We start from the raw sequence: 25,480 nt of genomic DNA, 5'->3' as shown, positions 1-25,480 counted from the left end.
CTCAGCACAGAGCAGTGGAGATGGTTAATAGATGGCAGGAGGCACCCAGGCCTTGGTAGGAGTTTGGGACACCCCAGTTCCCGGTGTTGAAGGCCACAACAGATGAATCTCCTAAATTCTGGATTTGTCTTCGACTCTGACAATTATTTGGGTTTGGAGCTTCTGCTGGTGGCACTGTGGTAAAGCAGAAAAGGAACGGAATTCGGTTAAATGAGAGGATCTGGTTTCAAGTTCAGGCTCCAACCTTTAGCAGTGTGAACTTGAGTCAGTCACAGCTTTTCTGGGTTTCAATTTCCTCATCTGTAAAATTATCTTACATGTTAGTGGTGAGTTCATCGTCATTATTATCTCAAGTAGCAGAAAGTATGTGAAAGAGCTTTGTAAAAAGAAACTCCCATAATTTCATTTAAAGCCATTTCCCCCCCCTAGAAATAAACAGCTCATAAAAGAATATGGACTTTATTTGTGTGTGATTCCATCCAAGTTCCATCTGATGATATTGTTTTATAACTTTCTGAGATTTAACTTCCCATTAATTTGGCTTAAAAAAAAAAAAAGACCAAAAGATGGGATGGCCAGGCCTTGATTACTCAGGCTCAGGACTCTTAAGACTGGTTCTAGCTTGTCCAGAATCTGTCAGGATGTATTGAGCAGAAATGTCTCACCTTCAAGACAGTTTAAACCAAGTGCTGGAAATTCCAGAGTTCTTAGCAGCTGAGCACACGAAAGTAAAAAGAAACTATGTTTTCTTTTTCTCAAGCTTTTTGCCCCCCCAACCCCCATCTTATTTTAGTTTTGTGAGTGGTCACATTCCAGGATAGTGATGCTGGGGAAGATGGTTATTTGATTCCTTTTGAAATAGTCATTTTTTTAAAAAAAGGATGAAATGAAGCAGCATGATTACATATTTAACAATGCAGGGTATTTTGGATTCAATCATTCATTGGACACATATTCATTGACCACATACTATGCTGGTCGCAGCTAGGCACCTGAGGACATCAAGTGCAAAAGGCAGACAACATCCTGCTCTCACACTTACCATTTAGTCGGCTCTCAAGCATTATATATAAACAAATTCAGAAAACAGACTTACAAACTTAATGTGACAAGGGCTGTGAAGAAGAGAATGTACGAAAAGGTTGACAACGGGACCTAATTTAGATTGGAGATCAGGAATGTCTTCTGTGAGAAGGGTCATTTAAGCCCAGAAGTTAATCAGGTGGTGGCTACAGCAGGTGCCAAGGCCCTGAGGCAGGAAAGAAGGAAGGCAGGCCCCTGTAGCTGGAGCTTAGTATGGCCTGGGCCTTAGGCACCTCATCAGTGATTTTGGATTTTATCCAAGGGAACTTCTCTTTAACATCATGAGAACTGGTTATGACAAATGAGTTCATCAGGCTGCTGTCCCTGGAGACAGAGTAAATAAAGTGATGCTTAGGGCCATTTTTAAAGCAAGGGGTCTGTGTTGTTCTTTAGAAAAGGGAAAACATATACGAAGTCACACCAGGTCAGTCTCCTCAGGAAGACAAGCAGAAAATGAGCGGAATTTGTTTTTACTGCACATACTGGGTGACTCAGAGCTAACTCCCTGAAGTCGACTGAAAGGAGAGCGGCCATGCTTGCCTGTATTAAATTTCTTTTCCCGGTGGCTGCATGGGAAGAAGGTCCGAACCTTAGATTGGGGGCTTTCATTTTCTAAAGGCCAGATCTCTGGTAAACAGATGATGGGAAAGCCAGAAAGGAAGGTTAGGAGGTCAGGATCTCTGCACTGGTTTCCACATCCTGCTACATTCCAGGAGAGTTTTGCCTGATAAAGTCATAGCATGTCTGAACCGGAAGGAACCTTGGGGACCAGAGTCATCCGTCCCTTATTTTGTGGGGTCCAGGCACTGAGGAGGGGAAGACCTTGACAGCAACATAACACCGGCCACCTCAGGAGGTCAGTGTTTCCTTCTGGCAAGGGCTGATTGGAAACTGTGGCTGCTGAAAACTGCATCAGATACAGAGGCTTAGGGCATAAGCCTGTGTCCTAATTTGGTGTGTTGGGCCTCTTCTCTGTGGTTCAGCCTTATGGAGACCCTCAAGTGTTCCCAAGATCTTCCTCACTGGGCTCCCAGGAGTCAAAGGCCTTTTCCAAGGTGAGGCCAGAACCCTGTGGGTGCTGGGAGCCTGGGTGTACTCTGTTTCCAGAGGGCTTGGACTTCCCATCGAGGAAGGTCTTTTAATGCCAAAGTCATGACTGACCTTGGGATGATGGTCCTGTTTTTAGTATGCTGCCAAGTCCCTTCAGTCATGTCCGACTCTGCGACTCTGTGGACTGTAGCTCGCCAGGCTTCTCTGTCCATGGGATTCTCCAGGCAAGAATACTGGAGTGGATTGCCATGCCCTCCTCCAGGGGATCTTCCTGACCCAGGGATCGGACCTGCGTCTCTTACATCTCCTGCACTGGCAGGCAGATTCTTTACCACTAGCACCACCTGAGAAGCTAGATGTTTTTAGTATACCTTGGTTTAAAAAAATTCTAAATAGTAAAACACATCTCTGAGGTTAGTGCTGCTTCAAAATGAGTTTGTACTTCGTTCATCACAATAGTGTCTGTATTCACTTGAAGAATAGTTGTACAACTCCAAATGAGGCATGATATTTATTCAGGTCACATGTAATGCTCAGCAGGCAGATGGATTTGATCACCCACTGCAGTCGTTGGCTGGCTTCGCCCAAGCATGGTGGCCCATAAATTTGGAACCCCTTATTTTAGAGGCATTGGCCTGAAGAAAATCAGCCACCTATAGGGGCTGACCCTAATAGTTAACTTTTTGGCTAGGAGGAACCAGTGTTTACTGGTTCATACTTTAAAATATTCTTTGTTGCTTTTTTTCAGTTACAAAAGTACTTTAAGCTCATTGTGAAAATCAGAAACATTATAGAAATGTAATATTGTGAACAGTGTGGTATACAGTGTTCCAATTGTTTTCTGTGTGTAAATAACATGAATTATAGAAATAGGATGTTTCTATACAGAATGTCTCTAAAGTGTGTGTTTATGTGTTTTAACTGGTAAATTGTTTAAAGGAAGCAACAAGAGTCAGTGGGAAGAACTCTGGGTCTAGTTTAGGGTTTGAGACCTAGCTCTGTATTATACTAGTTGGATGACTAGTAACATAGTAATATACTAGTTGGCTGATCCCAGATCTTTCAAAGCCTCAGTTTCCTAGTCTCTAAAATGGGGACCATATTGGGACTGATATTTGCCTTCCTTTCTCACAAGGTTATTGTGTGGGTCCAGTGAAATGGTTTATAGAAACAACTAGTAAACCTCAATGTATTACATAACTTTAAGGGGTCAGTATCATTATAACTTATGATTTTAGCCTTCTCTACTTTTTAAATGCTTTAAATCATATCAGTGAGTCCTTAACCCGGTGGTAACTTACTCAGTGGTTTCCTTGGAGGCAAATGGTACCTAAACCTGCTCACTCATTTTTTTCCAGGTCACTCCCGGAAGCAAGGCTGCTATAGGTAATTTATGTGTTGGAGATGTAATCACAGCCATCGATGGGGAAAATACCAGCAATATGACACACTTGGAAGCTCAGAACAAAATCAAAGGCTGCACAGACAACATGACTCTCACAGTAGCCAGGTGAGGAGGAAATGCTCTCTTATTTCAGAGTGACTAGAAGCTGCTTTTAAGCAGGGACTGCCTCACCTATTTCAGAATTCCCTATACCCCCAGCTCAGTGCCATGTGTGGTGTAGGTAGGCTGAAGGTCTGTGGAATTGGAATTTCAGATTGCTCATCTTCCTCTCTGATTTTTACAGTGCTTCTCACTGTGTGGGCATCTTTTTCTAAGATACTTGAATTTTCACTTGATCTAACACAACTAACCAAAAATTTTGAGGAAGTAAAATCAATGATATAGTGTCAGATATAATGAAATGAAACCACTGAGAATCTACTGCTCCCGCCACATAATACTGAGCCCTGGATGCTGCACGAGATTACAGTTACCGAGAAAGACTTCACTAAGCACATTAGACAAAGTGCTGAAAGTTTAAGAAGGGAGAGCTAGAGCTGATGAGTGAGAAGAATGCTCTGGGAGTCATAATTGGGGCAGAGTTCCCGTTCTTCCATTTCGTCTTGGAAGGGGTCCTGTAAAGGCATGGTTTCAGAAATGATTTGGTTCGACCTGTATAGCTCCCTGTTTCCTGTTGGATCAAGTTTACATTCTTCGTTTGGATCTCCTGTTTACCTGTCTTTAATGTCTCATTAACCTTAGCTTGCACAGTGCTTCATCGTGAATCCTTTGCTCTCCTCTGCAAAGTAGCTCTATGGCTTTCTTCTGCCTTGTACCAGGACTGGCAGGAAGACCAAGTGTGGGGCAGGATGCCAAACCATCTTACATGCTTATATGCTTCGGAGCCCTGCCCTCGTGAGAGGTGCACTGTTTTATTACTGTCCCCTCAGGAGCACATTTACCCTTCATTCTCCATTCCTGTCTCAGTGCGATCTTCTCCTTTTAGACGTTCATTCAGAGATTGATTTTTGATCCATTTTCCATTAAATTGGGCAGTTACATCTTGTATACATCTGGCCCTGTGCTAGGCAATCTGACCATAGAAGGATAAGTACGAATATTCTGTACCTGTAAGAGTGAAAAACAAAAACGCTAAAGGTAACTGAGAGGAGACCTAGGGCGTTGCTGTGTAATGGGACAGACACATGCTTTCCCAGGTTCAGAAGAGGCACCATGATCAAGCTGGTTTTGTCTGGTCTGGATCAAGAACACTGGATGAGAGAGAGAAGCTCATTCTGTCCTGAACAGAGGTGGGGGGCAGGCATCAGGCAGGTTCAGGAGCCTGGAGGAGGCCGGTGCAGCTGGGTCAGCAACACAGAATGTATTAGGGGAGGGATGAGGCTGGACAAAGGGCCAGCAGCCTGGGAAATCCCTCAGGGCTGAGTGGGCAGCTGTCAGAGTAGCAATCAGACATGATGTCATGAGGTTGATGCTTCCGAAAATCACATCAGTGGTAAAATAGAGGGGAGGCTGGGGAGCAGAGTGCTAGTAGCTGGGTAAGAGGGGACACTTCCCCACTCCATTTTTAGTGTGTGTTATTTATTAGCACGCATGAAACAGCTTAGCTTTGTCAATCTGTTGCAGATCTGAACAGAAAATCTGGTCTCCTCTGGTGACAGAGGAAGGGAAACGTCACCCATACAAGATGAATTTAGCCTCTGAACCCCAAGTAAGTACTTGCTCACCAGCGCTGTTGCTTTTAGCATCCCGAGACATATCCACTTTTGACACAGCTCAGCTCACCTCTGTTTTTCCTGGCCTGGATGCTGGGGATAGGATGCAGGAAGGGCCCTCCACTGACACGTCTGGGACCTGGCTCTTATTCGGTTCTTCCCGTAAGGGAACTGCAGGAGGAAAGGTCTGGAAAACCCCAGAGCAGTGACGTCAGGGCCTGGGCTGGACACTCGGGTTAGGAAGGGGATACGGAAGCGGGTGGAAGCTTTCCTGTGTAGAACGGAGTGGCAGAACCACAGCAAAATAGAAGCACTGACTCAGCTCATGATGGACTGCTGATGCAAATGAATTGTGCTAGAGATGGAAAGAAGTTTGGGTCCTAAGGCCTACAACTTAGCAGACTGCAGGGACATGTAGTATTGGACCCAGATATCCCTGGCCACCCTTCATCCCACTGTCTGGTTTCCAAGAGTCTTAGGGTGGAAATGCTAAGTGCTGTAGTTTTCCTTAAAATTGCTAAAATTAATTGGTAATTCATATTGGAAAATAGGGTAGGGAGTCAATGGACAGTTTGTTGGCCAAATAGAATTTCCTGGGATGGGAAATTGTCTGGAGATCCCATATTTGGAATCATTAATAATGATTTTATTTCTTCTTTACAATGAATGGATGGATGTTCTGTAGCAATAAGGACAGGAAATGTAAAGAAGAATGTTTAGAACATCTTTGTAAAACTCCTCGCACTTGGTAGGCTACTTTTCAGTGTGTCTGTAGAATAAATGAATGAGTTGTTAGTGGTATGTTAGTAGTAAGTCAATAATGGCTTTTGAAAACTTCTTTTAAAATGGTTTGTGATTGTTATACATTTAGCCCCAATTGAAGATTTGAAGTTTTATTTTTTTTTCTCAGTTTCAGACACTGTTTCATTTTTATGGTATGTTAAGATATAATCAAAAGATAAAATATAGCTAGTTATCTTTTATACCTAAAACAGAAACTGGTATGAAATTGAACTCACTGGTACATTAGTGTGGTTGTATGTGAATGGTATTTTTCAAATGTCTTCCATTAAAATGTCAGAAATGTAATCACACAAAATTTTTCCTATTAATGAATAAAAATAATACTTAGTCCTAACAGTCACTTTAAGGATCATTTTGCATCTGCCATTTCAAAACTGACATGACCGTAGTATTCTCTATAGCTCTTCTAAGGAAAGTTCATGAAATGGCATTCAGTTTATAAATTGGTAGCTGTGCAAACTAATTTAAAACATGCCACAGTCAATTCCAGTTTCCTAGGGAGTTCTCAGCCACTTCATTAAGTTTACTATAAATGTTAAGTTTTAATCTGTTAAGTCATCGTATGTTTTATAATATATCAGGAATGATTTTGTTTTAGTGCAGTCTTTCTAAAATCCTAGTTTTTCACTTCAGGAAGGCAATACTTAAAAATCAGTTATGCTTTTTATATGTATTATCCTTGAATTTCCATTTTAAACACGAGTACTTATCATTAGTATTTTGAAGGTAATTTTCTTCAGATTACAAAAAAAACCTCAAACACTTTAACATTTAATTTGACTATTATTTTTTTGAATTCCAGTAATTCTTTGTTCATATGAAAAACTTCCCACCTCTCATTTTCCCAAAATCTTCCACTTCCAGTCACTCGAAAATAGAGGAGTGAGTAAGAGCAGAGTTCATCTGTAATTGAAGGATCTGTTCGTTCATGTAAGGCCAGCCCACACCCCAGCTTATCTGAGGTCAGTGCAGTTACACACCTAGTTTATATTTCCTCATTATTGAGTTTCCTTGGAGACTGATAAATACAAAGCCCAAACAATGACATCATCCCTTCCAAAAGGCAGACCCTGAATTAACCGCCTGACTTCCGGAAAGACCAGTATTCACTTGGGGTTAGAGATACTCCTTTTATGTACAAAACAGATACATTCTTGGGAGATTCTCTGTAGAGTGAAAAATCAGAATTTCCAACCTGCATTTTCTAGTGACTTCCATTGCAGTTGAATGTGGGTTTCTGTGGAGGGAGAAGGGAATGATGCTGGTTGACTGCTGTGGTGCCAGGCAGAATGCAGAGGCTAAGAGAGATTAACTTGCTCAAAGCCAAACAGGAGGCAACAGGGAAAAACCTGAGCTGAGACAGAGTATGAGGGCTTTTCCCTGGTGCTCAGCATCAAGAGATGCTCCTCAGAATTGCTACAGGGAAGGAGAAAGGAGAAAAGAATTGCCATCCTGGCTGCCGCTTGTGCGACTGCCCTACAGAGCTGCAGGGTCCCAGGCCACCCCTTGGGAAGTCTGCTGCCGTTAAAGACCACTTCTTATTTCATTGTTCTTCCTCGTGCAGTAAAAACTTTCCTAAAACTTTGCTAAAGTTATTTGGAGAACTAATTATACTTCCCTTTGGTGAACACACTATGTGTACTGAACTTTTGTCCAATGTGAATCAAGTCAGCTCAGTGTAAGGTATACAGGCAAACCTCACTGATTCCAACATGTCAAAGAGGGAGCCTGTCTGAATCATCATAAACACATTTTCATGTTGTCTTTTAAGTCTGGTGGTGGTTTAGTCGCTAAGTCATGTCCGACTCTTGCGACACCATGGACTGTAGCCTGCCAGGCTCCTCTATCCATGGGATTCTCCATGCAAGAAAACTGGAGTGGGTTACCATTTCCTTCTCCAGGGGAATCTTCCCAACCCAAGAATCGAACCCTGGTCTCCTGCATTGCAGGCTGATTCTTTACCGACTGAGCTAAGTCAGTACACAGTGAATTAAGCTAGTGGTTTTCATCATCAAGTCTGAGAACGCATGAAAGACTTTAAGGTTTAGTGAAGAAAGAGAGAGAAAAAAAAAAGGAAGAGCAACAGAGGACAGGAGCTCTTGGGGCAGTTGTTCTGGGTCTGAGTGTTAACAAGGAGTCCGGGTTTCAGGAAGGTTTCTGGGAAGCCCAGAAAGTAGGGTGCACATCATGTTCAGTAGATTGCGCAGGGCAAGCTCTCGGCTAGGAGCAGGGGTTGACCCAGAATGCCTATGCAGAAAGCACCTTGCTGAGTCATCAGAAAAGCTGTGATTTTTTTTTTTTTTTCCCTTAAAAAGGAACATTTAAAAGCTTTTGCGGGGTATTCATAGAGTAGCTCTGAGGTGGTGTAGCTGTAGTAATTATCTACTGAGACCTGGCAGTCTAGAGTGGAGGTGGATGGTGGGTGCTTCCCCAAATTACAGAAAGAGGAGGATGAGCACAGAAAGAATTTAAAGTCCTTTGCTGCAGCTACCTGGGCACTGCCCCATAATAGGTATCCCCCAGCCTTCCATTTTATCAGCTTGGCCTTCCCTCACAAGAAACAACAGCTCAGTCATTCCTTGTAGCCTGCTTCTGCCAGTGCACCCAGGCTTGTCTACCTAGTCATCAACCGCTTCAGTGTTGACACCACAACCTTCTTATCTTGCTTGTCTAAACCTTTCCTTTCTGAGGAATTTATCTCTACCTCTTCAAGCTCTGCGCTGAAGTGATGCCGGTTCCTCTCCTCCTGGTACTTAATCCCTCCGGAATGTGTCCTGAAAGGGTGTTTCAGCTCTGACTTGGATCCCACAGCCTAGGGCATCAAGGGATGTCCTGCCCAGGGGTACTCAGCAGGAGATCAGGCTCTGCTGGACCTCAGGAAAGGATCCGGAAACAGAGCTGCCAGGTGAACTTCACATGTTCCCAGCTCATGCAATGTCCTGAGTCTTGCTCCACGTTGGGTGGATTTATTGGTCAGAGCCCCTCAGCTAGTTTGGCATTGAATCAGGGCCATCGTGGCTCATTGGAACACCTCTCTCTCTCTCTGGTACTCCCCCTGGACCATCCACTTAGTGGTACATACTGGACACCGCTTTGATCTCTCCTTTGATCCCTGCCTGCAGGAGGCCCTCCACATAGGAAGCGCCCACAACCGGAGTGCCGTGCCCTTTACTGCCTCACCCGCCTCCAGCTCTGCCCCCAGGGTCATCACAAACCAGTACAACAACCCAGCTGGCCTCTACTCCTCTGAAAATATCTCCAGCTTCAACAACGCCTTGGAGTCAAAGACAGCAGCCAGTGGGCAGGAGACGAATAGCAGAGCGTGAGTAGGCCCATGCAGTCCGCCTTGGGCCAGTGCTGGGAGAGGCTTACCACACCAGGACGGGCTTGTGCAGGCGGCGTGCAGAAGGGTCAACCACTGGCCCAGAGAAAAACGTCTACTTTAGCACTGTCTTTGTTTTTTAACTTTTTTGGCTGCATGTGAAATCTTAGTTCCCCAATCAGAGGTCAAACCCTCACCCTCTACAGTGGACAGGACTGTCTTAACCACCGGACCACTGGGGAAGTCCCTAGCACAGTTGTTTCTGTATTCATTTTCCTCGTCTCTGAAAACGGGGTGATACCACCTGCCTTGTAGGGTTGTTGTGAAATAAGAAGTAAGCTGTAAAATGTCCAATTGATTCTTCACTAAGACCCTGTTGTTATTGTTCTGATTTCTGTGGTCACTGTCTTCTTCCAAGTGACCATCCTCTGTTCTTGACAGCCTTGCTGCTTCCTGAAAAATTCTTCTGTGTTTAGAGTTGGGGCTCTCTGCTTGTGTTCACCATCTGATCTGGGCAAGGGATGGGTACTTCACGATGCTGTTTTTGGTGAAGCAATATTTGCTTTTTTCCCTCCAGTAGAAATGATAGGAAGAAGAGACATCCGTGCATGTATAAATGTGTGTCCACTGGAACAGATTCTGATCTGGGATAAAGGAGGCCTTGGCCCGGGTGGGGAGGTCTAAGGAGACATCTTGCTCAGGGCTGGGGAGGCCTGTCCCCTTCAGCCACAGCTGCCTCTAAGTCTTCATCTAAAGGATCCTCTACGTCTTCCCAGCAGAGGGGGCCCAGTATCAACTCCCTCCCAAACTCTTTGAAGATGAATCCAAAAACACAGGAAATCCTGCAGCCCATGGCAAAGAACTGGGTTTGAGAATGGAGAGAGAATAAGAGATGGGATAAGTTCTGGGTGGTGGAAAACAGGAGGGACTAGGTCATCAGTTGTCACCTCACTTGCCCAAAGGTGGCAGGGAAGACGACGACTTGAGGACAGAGCTCTGGGTGCAGACACGGGGGCGCAGGGCAGCTCATGGGAGCTGTACAGTGCATGCCCAGCCCAGAGGGGAAACCACTCTTGACTCCAGTCAGACCCCACATGCCGACCTAGGATTTCCATTTCTGATGGATAATTGCATCAAAATAGAAGTCAGAAAGTTTTTCATCTGAAATCTCCTGATTTTTCGATGTCAGTGACAGTCAAATTTGTTGGAAAATATCATGTGGTCCAAACTTGTCTGATCACAGAGGATCTTTCCTCATTGGAACCCTCAGTTCTTTCTTTTTTGTAATTGAAGTATAGTTGATTCACAACCTTGTGTTAGTTTTAGGTATACAGCTGAGTGATTGAGTTTTTTATCTATATATGTGTATTTAAATATTTTCAGGTTCTTTTTTCATTATAGGTTATTACAAGATATTAAATATAGTTCCCTGTGCTACACAGTAAATCTTTATTGTTCATCTGTTTTCTTTATGGTGGTATGTATCTGTCAATGCCACACTCCTAATTTATCCCTCCCCCACTTACCCCTTTGGCACCCATAAATTTGTTACGTGTTGGCAACCATAAGTTTGACTGTTTCTGTTTTTTAAGTGTTATTCTGTTTTTGTGTGTTATTCACATGTAAGTGATATAGTATTTGTCTTTGACTTTATTTCACTTGGTATGATATTATCTAGATTTATTCATGTTGCAAATGGTGATATTTCATTTTTTTAATGGCTGAGTAATATTCTGGTGTATGTGTGTGTATCACATCTTCTTAAACCAATTGTCTGTTGCTAGGCACTCAGCTATTATAAATAGTGCTGCAGTGAACATTGAGGCACGTGTATCTTCTCAAATTAGAGTTTTCGTCTTTTCTAGATATTATGCCCAGGAGTAGCTCTATGTTTAGCTTTTTTAGGGGACCTCCACACTGTCCTCCATAGTGGTTACACTAATGTACATTCCCACCAGCAGTGTAGGAGGATTCCCTTTTCTCCACATCCTCTCCAGCGTTTATTGTTTGTGGGCTTTTGGATGATGGCCATTCGGACCAGTGTGAGGTGGTAGGTCATTGTAGTTTTCATTTGCATTTCTCTAATAATTAGCAATGTTAAGCATCTTTTCATGTGCCTGTAGGCCATCTGTATGTCATCTTTGGAGAGAAATGTCTGTTTAGGTCTTCTGCCCATTTTTTGATTTTTTTTTTAATGTTAATTGTATGAGCTGTTCGCATATTTTGGAAGGTAACCCGTTGTTGTTGGTCACATTGCTCGCAAATATTTTCCCTCATTCCTTAGACTGTTTTTTTGTTTTCATTTAGGGTTGAAACCCTCAGTCCTCATATTAGCTCTGAAGCCAGCTTTGCTGTTCAGTTTCTCTGCAGTTCACCTTCAGCAAGACTCTGCCTGGCTGTGTAGGGTGAAAAAATGGCAGGGTGATCTGCACCCATTACTTCAGGTGCAGAGTAGGACAGGTTAAGACATGAGAGGTTCCAAACTACTTAAATGTTTGAAAAGAGCTATTTGGGGGACCCTCTCGAGAGCTCCTTGATCATACTTAATCATATGGTCCTTCTCCCTGAGAAAGAGAGAGAGACATCATAGGGTTCTTGGCTGCATGCAGGCCCCTGGGCTCAGCACCAAGAGGGCTCTGTGATTTCTTTCTAAGCTTCACAGAGCCTATTAGGGGAGACTTCTTGTGATGTGACTTGGCTTTGCAAGATGTTAATGGTCACCAGCATTTGCTGTAGTATACCAAGGCAAAGTGGCTATTAACACTTCTTTGTCCTCCAATTCTGAGTCCTACAGGCTTGAGATGATGATACCATTCAAGGTGACTGTGGGAACTTCTGGGGTACCTGAGAAAGAGTGCCACGCTGGGCCCCCCCTAGCTTTCCATGGCCAGACTCTGAAGTGAAGCTTTCTCTCAGGCAGCTTCCTCTCTGGGGGTGAAACATCCAGAGCTGTGATCTCCACTCTTTGGTGCTTTTGTGCTGAGGGAGGCTGAGAACGTGACCCTCTTTTACTGTCCCAGAGTGGAATGTTCCATGATCTGGATTTAATAACCCAGGAAATGACACATCCTTCACTGAAAGGCTGCTATGCATTGGGAGAAGTATGTGCCTGGGGAGTATTTTTAGTATGGCCTTGGCTGTTATTCTTTCAATCGTGTCTTCTTTCTTCTCTCATGCTTCCCGCCTGCCCCCTCCTTCCAATCCGAAACAATTAAATCTCTACTGTTTGGACACTGTGCAAGCCTGTCCTCCAGGCCCTGTCCCCTCCTATTGCAGACTTTTTGGCTACAGTGGCCTCAGTCTTTATCGCCAGTCTCCTTCCAGATTTTTGCAGCAGAGAGGGGCCCAGCTCTGCTCCATCCCAAACTCTTTGAGGATGAATCCAGAAACAGTGGAAATACTGGCAGCCCCTGGCAGAGGAAATGCCCTCTGCATGCATCTCTGCTTACTGGTCTATTCCAAGAGAGGCCAGTTGTGCTTATCAGTGAAGGAAGAGTCTTGTGCAAACCCAGCAGCCACCGGGTCTTGTTGCCTGCTCCGTCAGCAGAAGTCGCAAGTGCTCACCCCCCACTGTTTAGTCTGTGAAATTCACTGAGGTTCCAGAATTGGCTCACTTCATACTTTGCATCTGAGGTCATCACGGATTCCCTGGGGTGCACTCTGAGTTTTTTTGTCGCATGCACTTCAAAATAGCCTGGTGTGTGTGTGTCTTATAGGATTTCCCAGAGCCACATCCCCATCAGACAAGAACATAGGCGCCTTGCCATTTCCAGATTAACCTGGTAAGGCATATGAAAGGTACCATCTGCCGCCTGTCCTCTCAACACACACACAAACACACACACACACACATGATTGAGTGGGAGGGCCTCTGGGTCAGTTCAGCTTCAGTTCAGTTCAGTTGCTCAGTCGTGTCCGACTCTTTGCAACCCCATGAATCACAGCACGCCAGGCCTCCCTGTCCATCACTAACTCCCGGAGTTCACTCAAACTCATGTCCATCTTAACAGTTATTTATTGACTGCCTACTGTGTACCGAGGGTGGAGGAAATTCTGCTCTGTTCAAAAGAAAACTTTCACCTGCCCTTGGACCTCTTTCCACTGAGTTTAGGGGCTGTCGTCATTTTCTGGTGATTTGGGCCTAGATTTCAATGTATATATATGATGCCACTGGATGCTTTCTTAAAGGTGCAAGCTTGATAGATAGAGGGACCTGAGCGTGAATTCTAGCTCTGCCTCTTGCTAGCTGTTGGGATCTTGGGTAAACCACACAACCTCTAAAACTCAGTTTCTTCATCTATAAAGCAGATAATGCGAACTACCTGACCACCAGGTTATTGAGAAGTTTTAATGAGATGTGCAAAAAATATCCACCATGGGGCCTGGCCTCTGGTGGTGCACCATAGATGCTACTTACTACAGATTTCAGCATGCATGAAGTGCTCCGTGCCCATTACTTCCAAGTACTAGGAGCTCTGTACAGTGGAAGCACGTAGACAAATGTCATGGAGAAGATTTTGCTCTAACTTACTGTATGCTTCTATATTTCTCATGAGGTCCAGCATCTAGGCCTTTGAAGACTAAAACTTAGGGAGGATTCTGGCCAGGATCCCCTTTCAAAAATGATTCCATCAGGTTTCTCAGAATTACGTATTTGTTGTGAACATTGGGGTGACCAGGTTGGGGCATCTCAGATACAAAGAATCTGAGTCAGCCTGCATCCTCGCCACCTATGTAAAAGTCACATACTAAAATCTCTACATCATTTCCAGTTAGTGTTTAACCTTCATCATTTGGAGAAAATTTTTCTTATACTTAACTTTTTATTTTGCAGTAATTATAGGTGCACACTGCAGTTATAGGGAACAAAACAGAGGGATCCTCTGTACCCTTCAGCCAGTTTCCATCATTGGTAACATCCTGAAAATTAGAATGTTGGGGTTAGTCACATCAGTGAAGCTCAAAGAATGAACATGCTCTGTGGTCTCAGGGAAGGGCAAAATTTACGTAGAAGAGACTCATCAGCTGGTCACTTGCCCAGGCTGCAACTGGGAGAAGGAAGCCCCCACCCCTGCCCATCCACGGCTCCTGGTCCCTGCCCTTGTCTGTCTTCCTCCTACCCACAGGGAACTGTGGGAGCCTTCCATCCCCGGGCAGGTGATGGGCCACCTACAGGAGTGGTTTTAACCAAGCTGGGAGTAGAAGTTTAGTTTCCCCACTCTGTCTGTGTTGATACTGGAGGTTACTGGGACCTGTTCACTGTTGCTGGAGTAGGAGTTGTGGCTACCCACATGGCCTCCAGAGACCCATAGTGGGTGAGTGGTGGCCTGTTCACTGCTGGGTGGTAGTGAAAGTCAAGGCTGCCCACTAGACTGGCTTCATTCAGCTGGGTAGGGATGACATACGGGCTTCCTACTGGTCATTCTCCAGTACCCTGGTGGGGTGGTTGGTGCATTTCGTTTCAGCCCAGTGAGGGTGGAAGTCTAGACTCTGCACTGACCTTTTTTTCTTTTTTTGTTTCTTCATTTGTCTGGAAAAAAGTGGTTATTGTTTCTGAGTCTTGCACCATCCTGGCTGTCGCCTTCTCCATCATTTTGTGGGAGAGGTCACGCTTTTCTGGGGACTTCTCTTATCTGAGCTTGTTGGCCTTTCTGGGTTGCTGCCTTATTTAGCTCCACATCTGAAATATATGAAGCAAAAAGGAAACCCTGGGGACTCACCACGGTCACTCCTTGGGTCCCAGGGTCTCTGCTGGCCTGCCTTCTCCTGTCCCCCTTCTGCATCTTATGTTCACCTTATATTTGATGTCCAGGTGTTTAGATGTACTTAGCAGAAAGAATAGGGACACTTATGCCTACTCTCATCTTCCGAAGTGGGAAAATGATTTTTAGTTTTTATTTATTTATTTTTAAAGATTTTTTTTTTTTAAATGTGGGCCACTTTTTAAAGTCTTTAGTGAATTTTGTTATAAAAATTATGTTTTGGTTTTTTGGCCAAGGCATGTGGGATTTTAGTTCACTGACCAGAAATGGAACCTGCACCCCCTGAATTGGAAAGCAAAGTCTTAACCACTGGACTGCCAGGGACGTCCTGCAAAATTATTTTTATGAAGAGAATATCTTCTCTTTCTGGATGCATCTTATAATTCAAGTCATCTCTCTTTTTGTCTCAAATTTGTCACACAAACAGGCAGTTTTAGTGTGGAACCAAAGTTGACTTACTGTGTGAGAAAAATGGTGCCATTAAGGTTCTAGCAGCAGTGGGACTTTTTTTTCTTATGGCTTCTTTGTCTTAGTTGAGATTTATATACATATTATTAAGTTGTGCTGCAGGTGATGGTGCAAAAAAAAATAAAAGTGAGAGTCTTTTATGTCCACTCTGGGCACTTTGCTAGTTTGGTGGAGTGGACTCTACTGTCCCATAACCATAGGTGTGCTTTTTCTTTCTTCTCCTTGACCTTCCAGCCTTCATCCCAGCTGTTCTTTTGACTGGAACAGGCTTGTGTATTCTCTTAAGGTCTGCAGGCTTGGCCTCTGAAATCCTCCTCTTGAGACCAACTCAAAGGGAGTCTTTTCCTGATGTTTGAAAAATCACTGGCCTTAAACACCGGGCTATGTCAGCTACTCCATGAGGCAGAGAGTGCCTGGCTTGGGCTGTTGCTGGGGAGACAGGTCCTGTGGTCAGGGCCTAAGAGACTGGAAGAAAATATTAAACACTGAGGGAACTGGTGGTATACATTCAGCATCAAGTCTGGCAGGGAGCAACAAGAAGCAGGAAAGAGGAAGAGTGTAATGGATAGTTACTCTGAAGGAGGTAAATTGATTAAATTCTTGTATTTTGTTTAAAAATTGTAAAGACTGAGTTTAGAAGACTGCTTTTAGTGACCCACCCTCACAGGCTTTTTCTCCTGGTAATTCTAGTCATATACCTAATATTTTTTGAAAACTTATCACTTTAGAATTCTCCCTTTCAATGCTGTTACTATACATACAGAATGAGAATGCTTTTTTTTTTAAGGACTCCATTACTCATGCATATTTTTGCCCTAGAATTTTTAAAAAAGATATTGTGATGTCATTTGTCCATATCTGATAGTCTAATGTCTAAGGCTTGGGTCTTAGGATATTATTTTTGAATTAGGCAAACCATAGCTTCAAATAAGACGATGGATGTTGAAAGTGCTTTATAAATAAATTGTCAAGTGGTAGAAAGATATTGTCATTATTTAAGAAGAAACACTAAGTTGTTTTCTTTTTTTTAATCACAGAGATATTTTCCAAGACAGTTTGCTGGAAGCATATGTGATGACCTTGTAATTTGGGGTCTGTCATTTTTAGCGGTCCCTTGGTGGCTTCCAGACATAACAACATACGCCAAAGAAGGGGAAAAATTCTCCCCAAGAACATTCCACGGTCTGATCTTGATTTTAAAATAGTTCTAAGTGTAACAGAGAAAAACATTTGTCAAAATAACATAATTCATTTAGTACAGGGCCAGCTCAGAAATCAAGACCCAAAGAAGGAGTCTGGCGTATAACTCAAATGATAGGGCTGAAAATGTGGGCCCATGGTAGACCATGGACCTTGGTGGTTGTCACTCCTCAGGGTGGCCCATCACCTGCCTGGGGAGATGGAAGAGAGAGACAAGTACAGGGGCCACCTACTGTGGGCGGACAGAGGTGGTGGCCCCCCCTCCCGCACCCATGGCCAGCACAGGTGACCCGCTGGTGCGCCCCTCCCCATTACACGCTGGCCTTCCCTGAGGGCAGCAGAGCAGCTGGCACTCTTGGAGGGCTCTGTCCTCAACTGTGAGAACCTGGCTGTGTAGTCAGAGCAAAAACCCGGAATTTCACTGACGTGAGTGACCTTGTGACTTGAGGCACATTTTAAATGGAATGTAAACTGATTATACAATGGGTGGGTTATAAATTGCATCACCATCTGGTATTTCCTCTTTGGCTCCCCCCGGGCACACTGTCCCTCTTCTCCAGCGGGTGGCAGCTTCTGGAAAAGCAGCTGAGGCTCAGAGGCCGCAGGTGATCAGGACCCAGGACCTCGGTTTGCTCATTTCCCTGGCACAGCCTTGGGGGGTTCCCTGTGACCCCACAGGAGCAGAGACAGGGTGCAGCGAGGGGGAGAGAGGGACTTGGTCTACTTCCCTAACTCCTGCCGAGCTCTGACCCTGTGCCAGGCACTGATTGAGGGCAGGACCCACAATGATGGAAAAGACAGGCCATAGTCTGGCCCGCGTGGGGCTTGCTTTGCAGGGAAAGATAGACAATAAAGAAATAAGTATAATTCATGGTAAAAGAGTTAGAAACGTGGAGAAAGATGGAGCCCAGAAAGGGGAGAAGTGATGTGGATGGGGTGCAGTGTTTTAAGCTGAGGGTCGGGGACCCCTCTGAGGAGGGACATCTGAGCAGAGACCTGAGTGAAGCATGGAGGCTGTGGGGCCATGTGGGGAGCGAACATTCCAGGCAGAGGGAGCAGGATGTGCCAAGGCCCTGAGGCTGGTGCGTCCTAGAAACCCCATGAAGTCTTGTCTGCCTGGAGTGAGCAGGGACTAGCAAGCGATGTGCTTGGAGAGGGGAGCAGAGCTACATCTTTTATGGCCCTTGTACTTTTTGTAGCAAATATTTACTCCAAAGAAGATGAATTTGGGTAAGCTTGTGTTTTTGTTATTAAAACTGTAAATATTTGGTTCTGAGTCAGATGAGAACACTTTGAGCCACATCATGACACAGTCTGATTCTTATGTTTGAAATCTCTCTCTGGCCTCCGGTCAGAGGAAAGACAGTTCCAGGGGCTGAGAGTGGCAGCCAGGGGACAAGTTAGAAAGCTGGTCAGCTGGGCTGTTAATGGATGGCGTGGCTAGAGCAGGCAGTGGACGGGGTGGGACGCAGGACAGACTTCAAAGGTAAAGCTCACTGGAGCCTGCCTCCCTTTCACTCTCCTCCCTCCCTCAGACCAGGCAGCAGCAGTGCCTCCCCTGGAAAATGGGCTCTGGAGGAAAGAGGCCCCAACTTTGCCTGTCTCATCCTGTCGTGGGGAGCCCAGAGGGACAAGGGGAGGTGTGGGCAGCAAGGCCTGGTTTGCCCCATCCCTAGGCTTGAGCTGAGGCCACTGTCACCCACCCACCCCCATCTCCCTTACACGGAGCAGCACTGTATTGTTTTCAGAGTACTTACCTAGAGATTGCCATAGTGAAGTTAAGTCAGACAAAGGCGAATATCATGTGATATCACTTATATGTGAATCCAGAAAAAAAAAATGGTACAAATGAACCTATTTACAAAATAGAAACTGAATCATAGGTGTAGAAAACAAACTTATAGTTACCAGAGGGAAAAGGCAGGGATTTGAGGGTGGGAGAAAGGATAAATTGGGAGATCAGGATTGACTTATACACACTACTATATATAAAATAGATAACTGGTAAGGACTTACTGTTTAGCACAGGGAACTTTACTCAATACTCTGTAATGGCCTATAGGAGAAAACAATCTATAAAAAGACCGGGTATATGTATATGTATAATTGATTCACTCGATACCTGAAACCGGAGAAGGCAATGGCACCCCACTCCAGTACTCTTGCCTGGAAAATCCCATGGACGGAGTAGCCTGGTGGGCTGCAGTCCATGGGGTTGCTAAGAGTCGGACACGACTGAGCACTTTCACTTTCACTTTTCACTTTCTTGGAGAAGGCAATGGCAACCCACTCCAGTATTCTTGCCTGGAAAATCCCATGGATGGAGTAGCCTGGTGGGCTGCAGTCCATGGGGTTGCTAAGAGTCGGACACGACTGAGCACTTTCACTTTCACTTTTCACTTTCTTGGAGAAGGCAATGGCAACCCACTCCAGTATTCTTGCCTGGAGAATCCCAGGGACAGAGGAGCCTGGTGGGCTGCCATCTATGGGATTGCACAGAGTCGGACACGACTGAAGCGACTTAGCAGTAGCAGTAGCAGCAGTATACCTGAAACTAACACAACATTCTTAATCAGCTGTACTCCAATAAAAAAATCAAAGTACTTACTTTCTCATCCTTGCCACCAACACTGTGAACTGGACAAGGCATACACTGTTACCTCTGTATGGTGGATGAAGAGACCAGAGCTCCTTGCCGTGAGAATGAGGAGAGTTTATAGAGACAGAGAGAGCACTTTGATATCATCAGGAAACACTGATTTCTGCTCTGGGGAAAGAATGAGGCCTGGACTAAGGGGACCCAGCTGAGTTTTCAGTGCTCAGTTGTGGTTGACATTTTCCCTCTTCTAAATTTTCTTTCGACATAAAATTGTTTATATAATTTTGAAAGAAACACAGCATTCCCATTCCGTGGGATTAGGCCAAAGAGTAGTTGAATCACCCAAACTAGCCTTTTACTGACTTGAAGCAGCAATCAGCCCTGCCTATAGACACCTCACCGTATCATCAGGGGATCCATGGCTGCATTAGGAGCTGGCTTCATCCATTGGGATAATTTCTCTTCACTCTTTGACAATGGGGTGTCTTCGCTTGGAAGGGGGTGGCTGGTGGATTTTTTTCCCCTAACTTCTGACGTGTCCTAATGAACTTGCAAACATTCTTTACAGCTTAGACCATTCTCAGCTCCCAAGCGGACTCGTCATCGACAAAGAATCTGAAGTTTACAAGATGCTTCAGGAGAAACAGGAGTTAAATGAGCCTCCGAAACAGTCCACTTCGTTCCTGGTTTTGCAGGAAATCCTGGAGTCTGAGGAGAAAGGTAATCAGCCGTGTGTATGGTCAGAAAAGCTGTTGTTTGAGGCCTGTGCTGAGGGGTAGTCATTGCTGAAACACAGGTGAACACAGCCTGAGGGGTGGAGAGAGCACAGTGTGCTTTGGAAGGCCAGCCTCTTAAATGCTAAAAGCTCTTTCAAAAAAAAGAGGGGGACTGAATGAGCTCTCAGCCACACCTGCTTAGCTGTTTCCTGTTGCAGGCACTGAGGGAGGCTGAAGGCGGGGGTGAACTTGACGGTTGTGGCATTCTGTGGGGCTGTCCGCTGGCCACTAGTTTCGTTTGAGCCCACATACCATGCTTCTGTGGTGGTTGGCACGTGTGAGTGGGTGAAGGTCATGGGCTGTGGCAACAGAGTGAATGAATCAGCAGCACAGGGAAGCCAGGCTCTGGGCTTCACTCTGGGGCCATGCACTTGCTCTTGCTCTAGGGTGGATGGCCTCTTCAAAGTCTGAGGGCCCCCTGTTTGGCCACATACCCCGGAACTGACCTTAGGCAACCCTTTGAACCTTTCTAGACTTGTTTGCTTATCTGTCAACCAGGGATAAAAATCCTTTCCTCTTAAGATTGGTGTGAGGATCAAATTACACAAAACATCCATAGTTGTGACTGGCGCACACAGTAGGTGCTTGGTAACTGGGATGATGTTTGAAACCTCATCAAGAGGTTCGAGGCCAGCCTTGGCTTGTCCACATGTGAGACCTGATGCTCGAGGCGCCCAGGGCTACCTGTGTGGCTCTGCAAGTCTGAGGAGATCATCTCTGCCCTGTATACATCAGACACTGTTTGTTTCTTATGATAATATTCAAGCGGGTGGCAGCAAGCTATCTCAGCTTTGTAGCAACAACAGTGAGAAATTGCTGGCAGACGGGTGTGCTGTAGAAGGGAGGCTTTTCCTTCTTCTCAAAAAGGTGACTTGTGAGCCACAGTTCTCAGGCTCACCCACCTCCCAGGTGGTCATTCATAAGCACCTCTGGTTCTCACCGTCAACCTAGCCACCGGTGACATCTGGAGAATTGGGGTTTGCAGCCCTCTTCACTCTGCACTGTCCTTTTCCCTGAGGCTTACTGGAGTCCTGCCTTCTCTTGCTCTCTTCCTCCCAGTGTGCCTGCCTGTGAAGAGAGAGTTGGTACTTCTGGGAGGGACATGTGGTGGTTCTGTGAGATACACTTCAGCCAGGCTCCAGAGTGGCTGGCTCTTTGCCCAGGGCAGCCAGTGAGGGTCAGAACTGAGCTCTCTCTGGAAGATAGTCCCTTTCCTCCTGAAAGTCCCCAACTGCAGAGTCAGCTCCCCAGGAGTCCTTCCTGAGCTGAAAGTCCCCTACTGAACACACCCAGCACCCAGGCTTCCTCCCCACTTTAGTGGGTTCCTTAGAGAAATTGGCAATTTAGAGGCACAGGAAGTTAGAAAAATTCTTCTTTTATGCTGCTGCTAAGTCGCTTCAGTCGTGTCCGACTCTGTGCGACCCCATAGATGGCATCCCACCAGGCTCCGCCGTCCCTGGGATTCTCCAGGCAAGAACACTGGAGTGAGTTGCTGTTTCCTTCTCTAATGCATGAAAGTGAAAGTGAAGTCGCTCAGTCATGTCCGACTCCCTGCGACCCCATGGACTGCAGCCTACCAGGCTCCTCTGTCCATGGAATTCTCTGGGCAAAATACTGTAGTGAGTTGCCATTCCTTCCTCCAGGGCATCTTCTCGACCCAGGGATTGAACCTGGGTCTCCTGCATTGAAGGCGGATTCCTTATCTTCTGAGCCATGAGGCTGCAGCAGGGCTTGGTGATAAATCTCCAGACTCAATGTGGGTCTTCTCATTTGGGGTGAAATTTAGCCTCTGGACTGGGAGAAAGGGTCCAGGATTCCTCATACTCCCTCTTGCTCTAGGTCAAATTCTAAAATTTGCAGGGAGAAGGAGTCTTTTTTTTTTTTTAATTGCGGTGACATATATCTAATACAGGACTTCCCAGGTGCAGTCAGCTGGAGGCTTGCTCAGAAGGTATCTAGGCTCATTTTGGCAGGTGTCCAGGGTTTCCGGAGAATCCTTAGGTGATCTGCAGTTCAGATCATGGAGGACCACCAGGTGTGCGGTTAAGGACTGTGAATTTGATTCTGTAGGCAGTATGGAGCCCTTGAGTGCTGTTGAACAGTGAAGTGGACAGAAAAAAGATGTGGAATTTTCTTTGCATTTGCAGTGTTGGCTGACTAGGTAAGAGAAGAAAATTGAGCCAGCAGGTGGTGCTGCAGGGCTGCATAAGCTGCAGCAAGGTCAGCATTAGGCAGCACACAGCCTCCTCTACTCACACTGTGCCCAGCTCCATCAGTTCTCTTCTCTCTGTTCCAAAAAGAGATGTGGGTTCTCCTACACAATGGGGCTCATGTGTCATGTTACTTCTCTCCTCCTGCACTTCCTAACTTTCCTGGTAATTTTTCTGTGAAAAACAGTCCATCACATAAGAGACCCTGACCTCATAGGTTTGGCTCCCTTAGAACTACCGATTTTCTCTCCAAGCTTTCCAGGTATGCAAAGATGCCATTTCCTTGTCTTCTCAGCAGGTAGACAGCCCAGCTGGTTCCAGCCAGAAAGTGAGGGAGCTTGTTTGGGACACTCAGAGTCATGAGGCTGCCCAGCCAGGCCCCTCTGAGATCCCTTCAGGCAGGGCCAGAATTAGGATAAGGTGAGGGAGGCATTTGCTTTGGGTATAGAATTTAAGTTGGTACCCCAAAACTTGATAATCAAGACAGAAATAATACTTGAGTGCAATATTTTATAAAAATAAAAATTAATGCAAAAAAAAAAAGATTCTATAATGAACAAAGCTGGGACTGTGACCAAGGAAGGGAGAAAGGTTTGGAAAGGCAAGATGATACCTTGGGCTGTGCATGTGTGCACGCTAAATTGCTTCAGTCATGTTTAACTCTTTGCAACCCTATGGACTGTAGCCCACCATTCTTTTCTGCTAAGACTGTGGTAGGCTCTGTGGAGTATTGAAAAAATATGTGAAACAGAGCTCTGGTGGTCTAGTAATTTGTAGTCCAGACAGAGATGTGTAAATAGCTGACAGACATAACAATACTTACTGGGCCAACATCACAGGAAAAAAAAATGTGATGTGGAAACACAGCCAGCCAAATATATAGCAATAATAGTAATATTAGTAGCTTACCATTATTATTCACAGCTGCCTACACAGGTGATGAACTGGGCTGTAGGCAGAGCTCTGGAAACTAGGAGCTGGTTTTGCATGCAGCAGCTGACTGCAGGAAGGCTGCTACTGTCTCTGCTCTGCGACAGGTGGTTTTTGTCTGACTTATAGCATTCTGTACTATAATGATTTTGTTGTCCTTGTAGTGTGGGTTTCTTTTGGCATCTGACTACACTGCCATTTGATTATCAGGTGTTTTAAATTTTTTCCATCTATGTAAAGTATTTTTAAGTCCCATATCAATGTGTTTGCTTGTATTTAATCAGCATGTAATGTAATTTGTTTTGAGGGCTGACCATATATGCCAGGGAGGGCTACATGTGTCTTTTTCAACCATTTTGTTCCACTCTGAAGGGGAAACGTTCTTCTATTTTATAGAAAAGGAAACTGTGGACCAGAGAAGTTAAGTAACTTGCCCAGGATCACACAGCAGTCAAGTCTGTTTGATTCTGGTGCCCATGACCTTGCTGGAACATACATATAAGTGACTCTGAAAGAGCTAAATGATGCTTATACAATCCTGCCCTTCCTGGCTAACCCAAATGTTTTCCTCCTTTTAGGGGATCCCAACAAGCCCTCAGGATTCAGAAGTGTTAAGGCTCCGGTCACCAAAGTGGCTGCCTCAATTGGAAACGCCCAGAAGCTGCCCATGTGTGACAAATGTGGCACTGGTATTGTGTGAGTATCTGCCTTCCCCAGGCATCAGTGGCTCTGCAGGTTGTGTAAACCATGAAAATGTGGAAAGTGCTGGATGTTTCCCGTTGTGGGCATGATGGAGAAAAAAATCCTGCCTGGAAAACGGAGCAGAGAGGCGAGGTTGGTCCTGTGTCCCAAAGCCACGTGGTGAAGGCTTTCCTTGGCTGTGAAACCCTTAGGGTATGGACATGTAAAACCAGAAAAAGCAGGGCTGCTCTGTTGAAGTGGGAGGGACTTCTGGAAGTCTTCAAGGGGAATGTCTCTGGCCTCTCGGCAGGAGAAGCCCCTTTATGACTAGAGGCCAACAGGGAGGCTCTGATCTGCCCTTGGAAAGGAGCCCCTTGGGAGGAGCACCAGCCTGTCACCTTCAGGTGCTCGTCACTAATGGAGCACCTCTTCTCCCCGCCTCCTGCAGCGGCGTGTTCGTGAAGCTGCGGGAACGTCACCGCCACCCCGAGTGTTACGTGTGCACCGACTGTGGCACCAATCTGAAACAGAAGGGCCATTTCTTCGTGGAGGATCAGATCTACTGTGAAAGGCATGCCCGGGAACGGGTCACTCCACCCGAGGGCTATGACGTGATCACTGTGTTCCCCAAGTGAGCGGGCAGCTCCCCGCCCAGCGCTGCTCTCCATGCAACCCCTGCTGCATTTTGTCCTCTGAAAGCTCTGGCCTCTCTTCTTCCAAGTTCTTGCTTACTCTGGTTTTGTCGCTGCTCATTCAGCATTACGTCCCCCTTTGCTAATGACTCACGCTGGCTGTGATGCCTGCTTTCATAATTAATGGAAAATGGCCTTGTTCGGTGTCCCTTTGCCAGCATCACTGTATCTTCTCTCTCCCTTCATTCATCTCTGCTGCAAATGGACATCAGCCAAATTCAAACCAAACTGAATTTAATATGTCTGACAATGATTTCATTTTTACTCAATAAATTAATAGACTTAAAGGCAGTGTGGTATCTCTTTACCATGTGACCATGTGTCCTCTTTCTTATCTCAAGCCAGACGAGATTTCTGAGTCCTTTCCTCTTGTTTTGGGGTTTCCACTCCTTTGAGATTTGCAAGCCTTTCCCTCCAGGTGTGAGAACACTGGCATTTGAAACAGCCATGTTCTTTTTTTGGCCCTGCCACAGAGCATTCAGGATCTTAGTTCCCAACCAGGGATGGGATCAGATTTTTGACAGTGAGAGCATGGAGTCCTAACCACAACGACCACCAGGAAAGTGCCAACAGCCATGTTCCTTTATTTCTTTGCAGCTTACTCCAAATTATTCTCTGATGCTAATATAAGATAGTTATGTTGTAACAATATTTTCTTTACATTTGGCTGTTTTGGGACTTACCTGAAGAAATGAATGCTTTCCAAATGGCCTTAAAATACTCCCTAGCAAGTCCCTCCCCAGGCTGGTTTGCTGCCATTACAACCTCTCCTTTATGAAGGGAAGT

The 25,480-nt window shown here is 45.3% G+C and overlaps 1 protein-coding gene across 1 annotated transcript in view; it reads left to right on the top strand.

Annotated features, from left to right (window-relative positions):
- PDLIM1 (PDZ and LIM domain 1) overlaps positions 1 to 24,985 on the top strand; it is a 37,048-nt gene extending 12,063 nt beyond the window's left edge. The window contains exons 2-7 of the mRNA XM_052660786.1: positions 3,492 to 3,643; positions 5,162 to 5,246; positions 9,177 to 9,376; positions 19,974 to 20,125; positions 23,900 to 24,017; positions 24,451 to 24,985. Of these exons, the coding sequence (XP_052516746.1) occupies positions 3,492 to 3,643; positions 5,162 to 5,246; positions 9,177 to 9,376; positions 19,974 to 20,125; positions 23,900 to 24,017; positions 24,451 to 24,637 (894 nt within the window). The 3' untranslated portion in view covers positions 24,638 to 24,985. The remainder of the gene's footprint in view (positions 1 to 3,491; positions 3,644 to 5,161; positions 5,247 to 9,176; positions 9,377 to 19,973; positions 20,126 to 23,899; positions 24,018 to 24,450) is intronic.
- Positions 24,986 to 25,480: the final 495 nt, after the last annotated feature.

The sequence above is a fragment of the Budorcas taxicolor genome, chromosome 23 (assembly GCF_023091745.1).
Source record: "Budorcas taxicolor isolate Tak-1 chromosome 23, Takin1.1, whole genome shotgun sequence".
Lineage (NCBI taxonomy): Eukaryota > Metazoa > Chordata > Mammalia > Artiodactyla > Bovidae > Budorcas > Budorcas taxicolor.
Note: the sequence above shows the minus strand (reverse complement) of the source record. Positions and strands in the feature narration are given on the sequence as shown.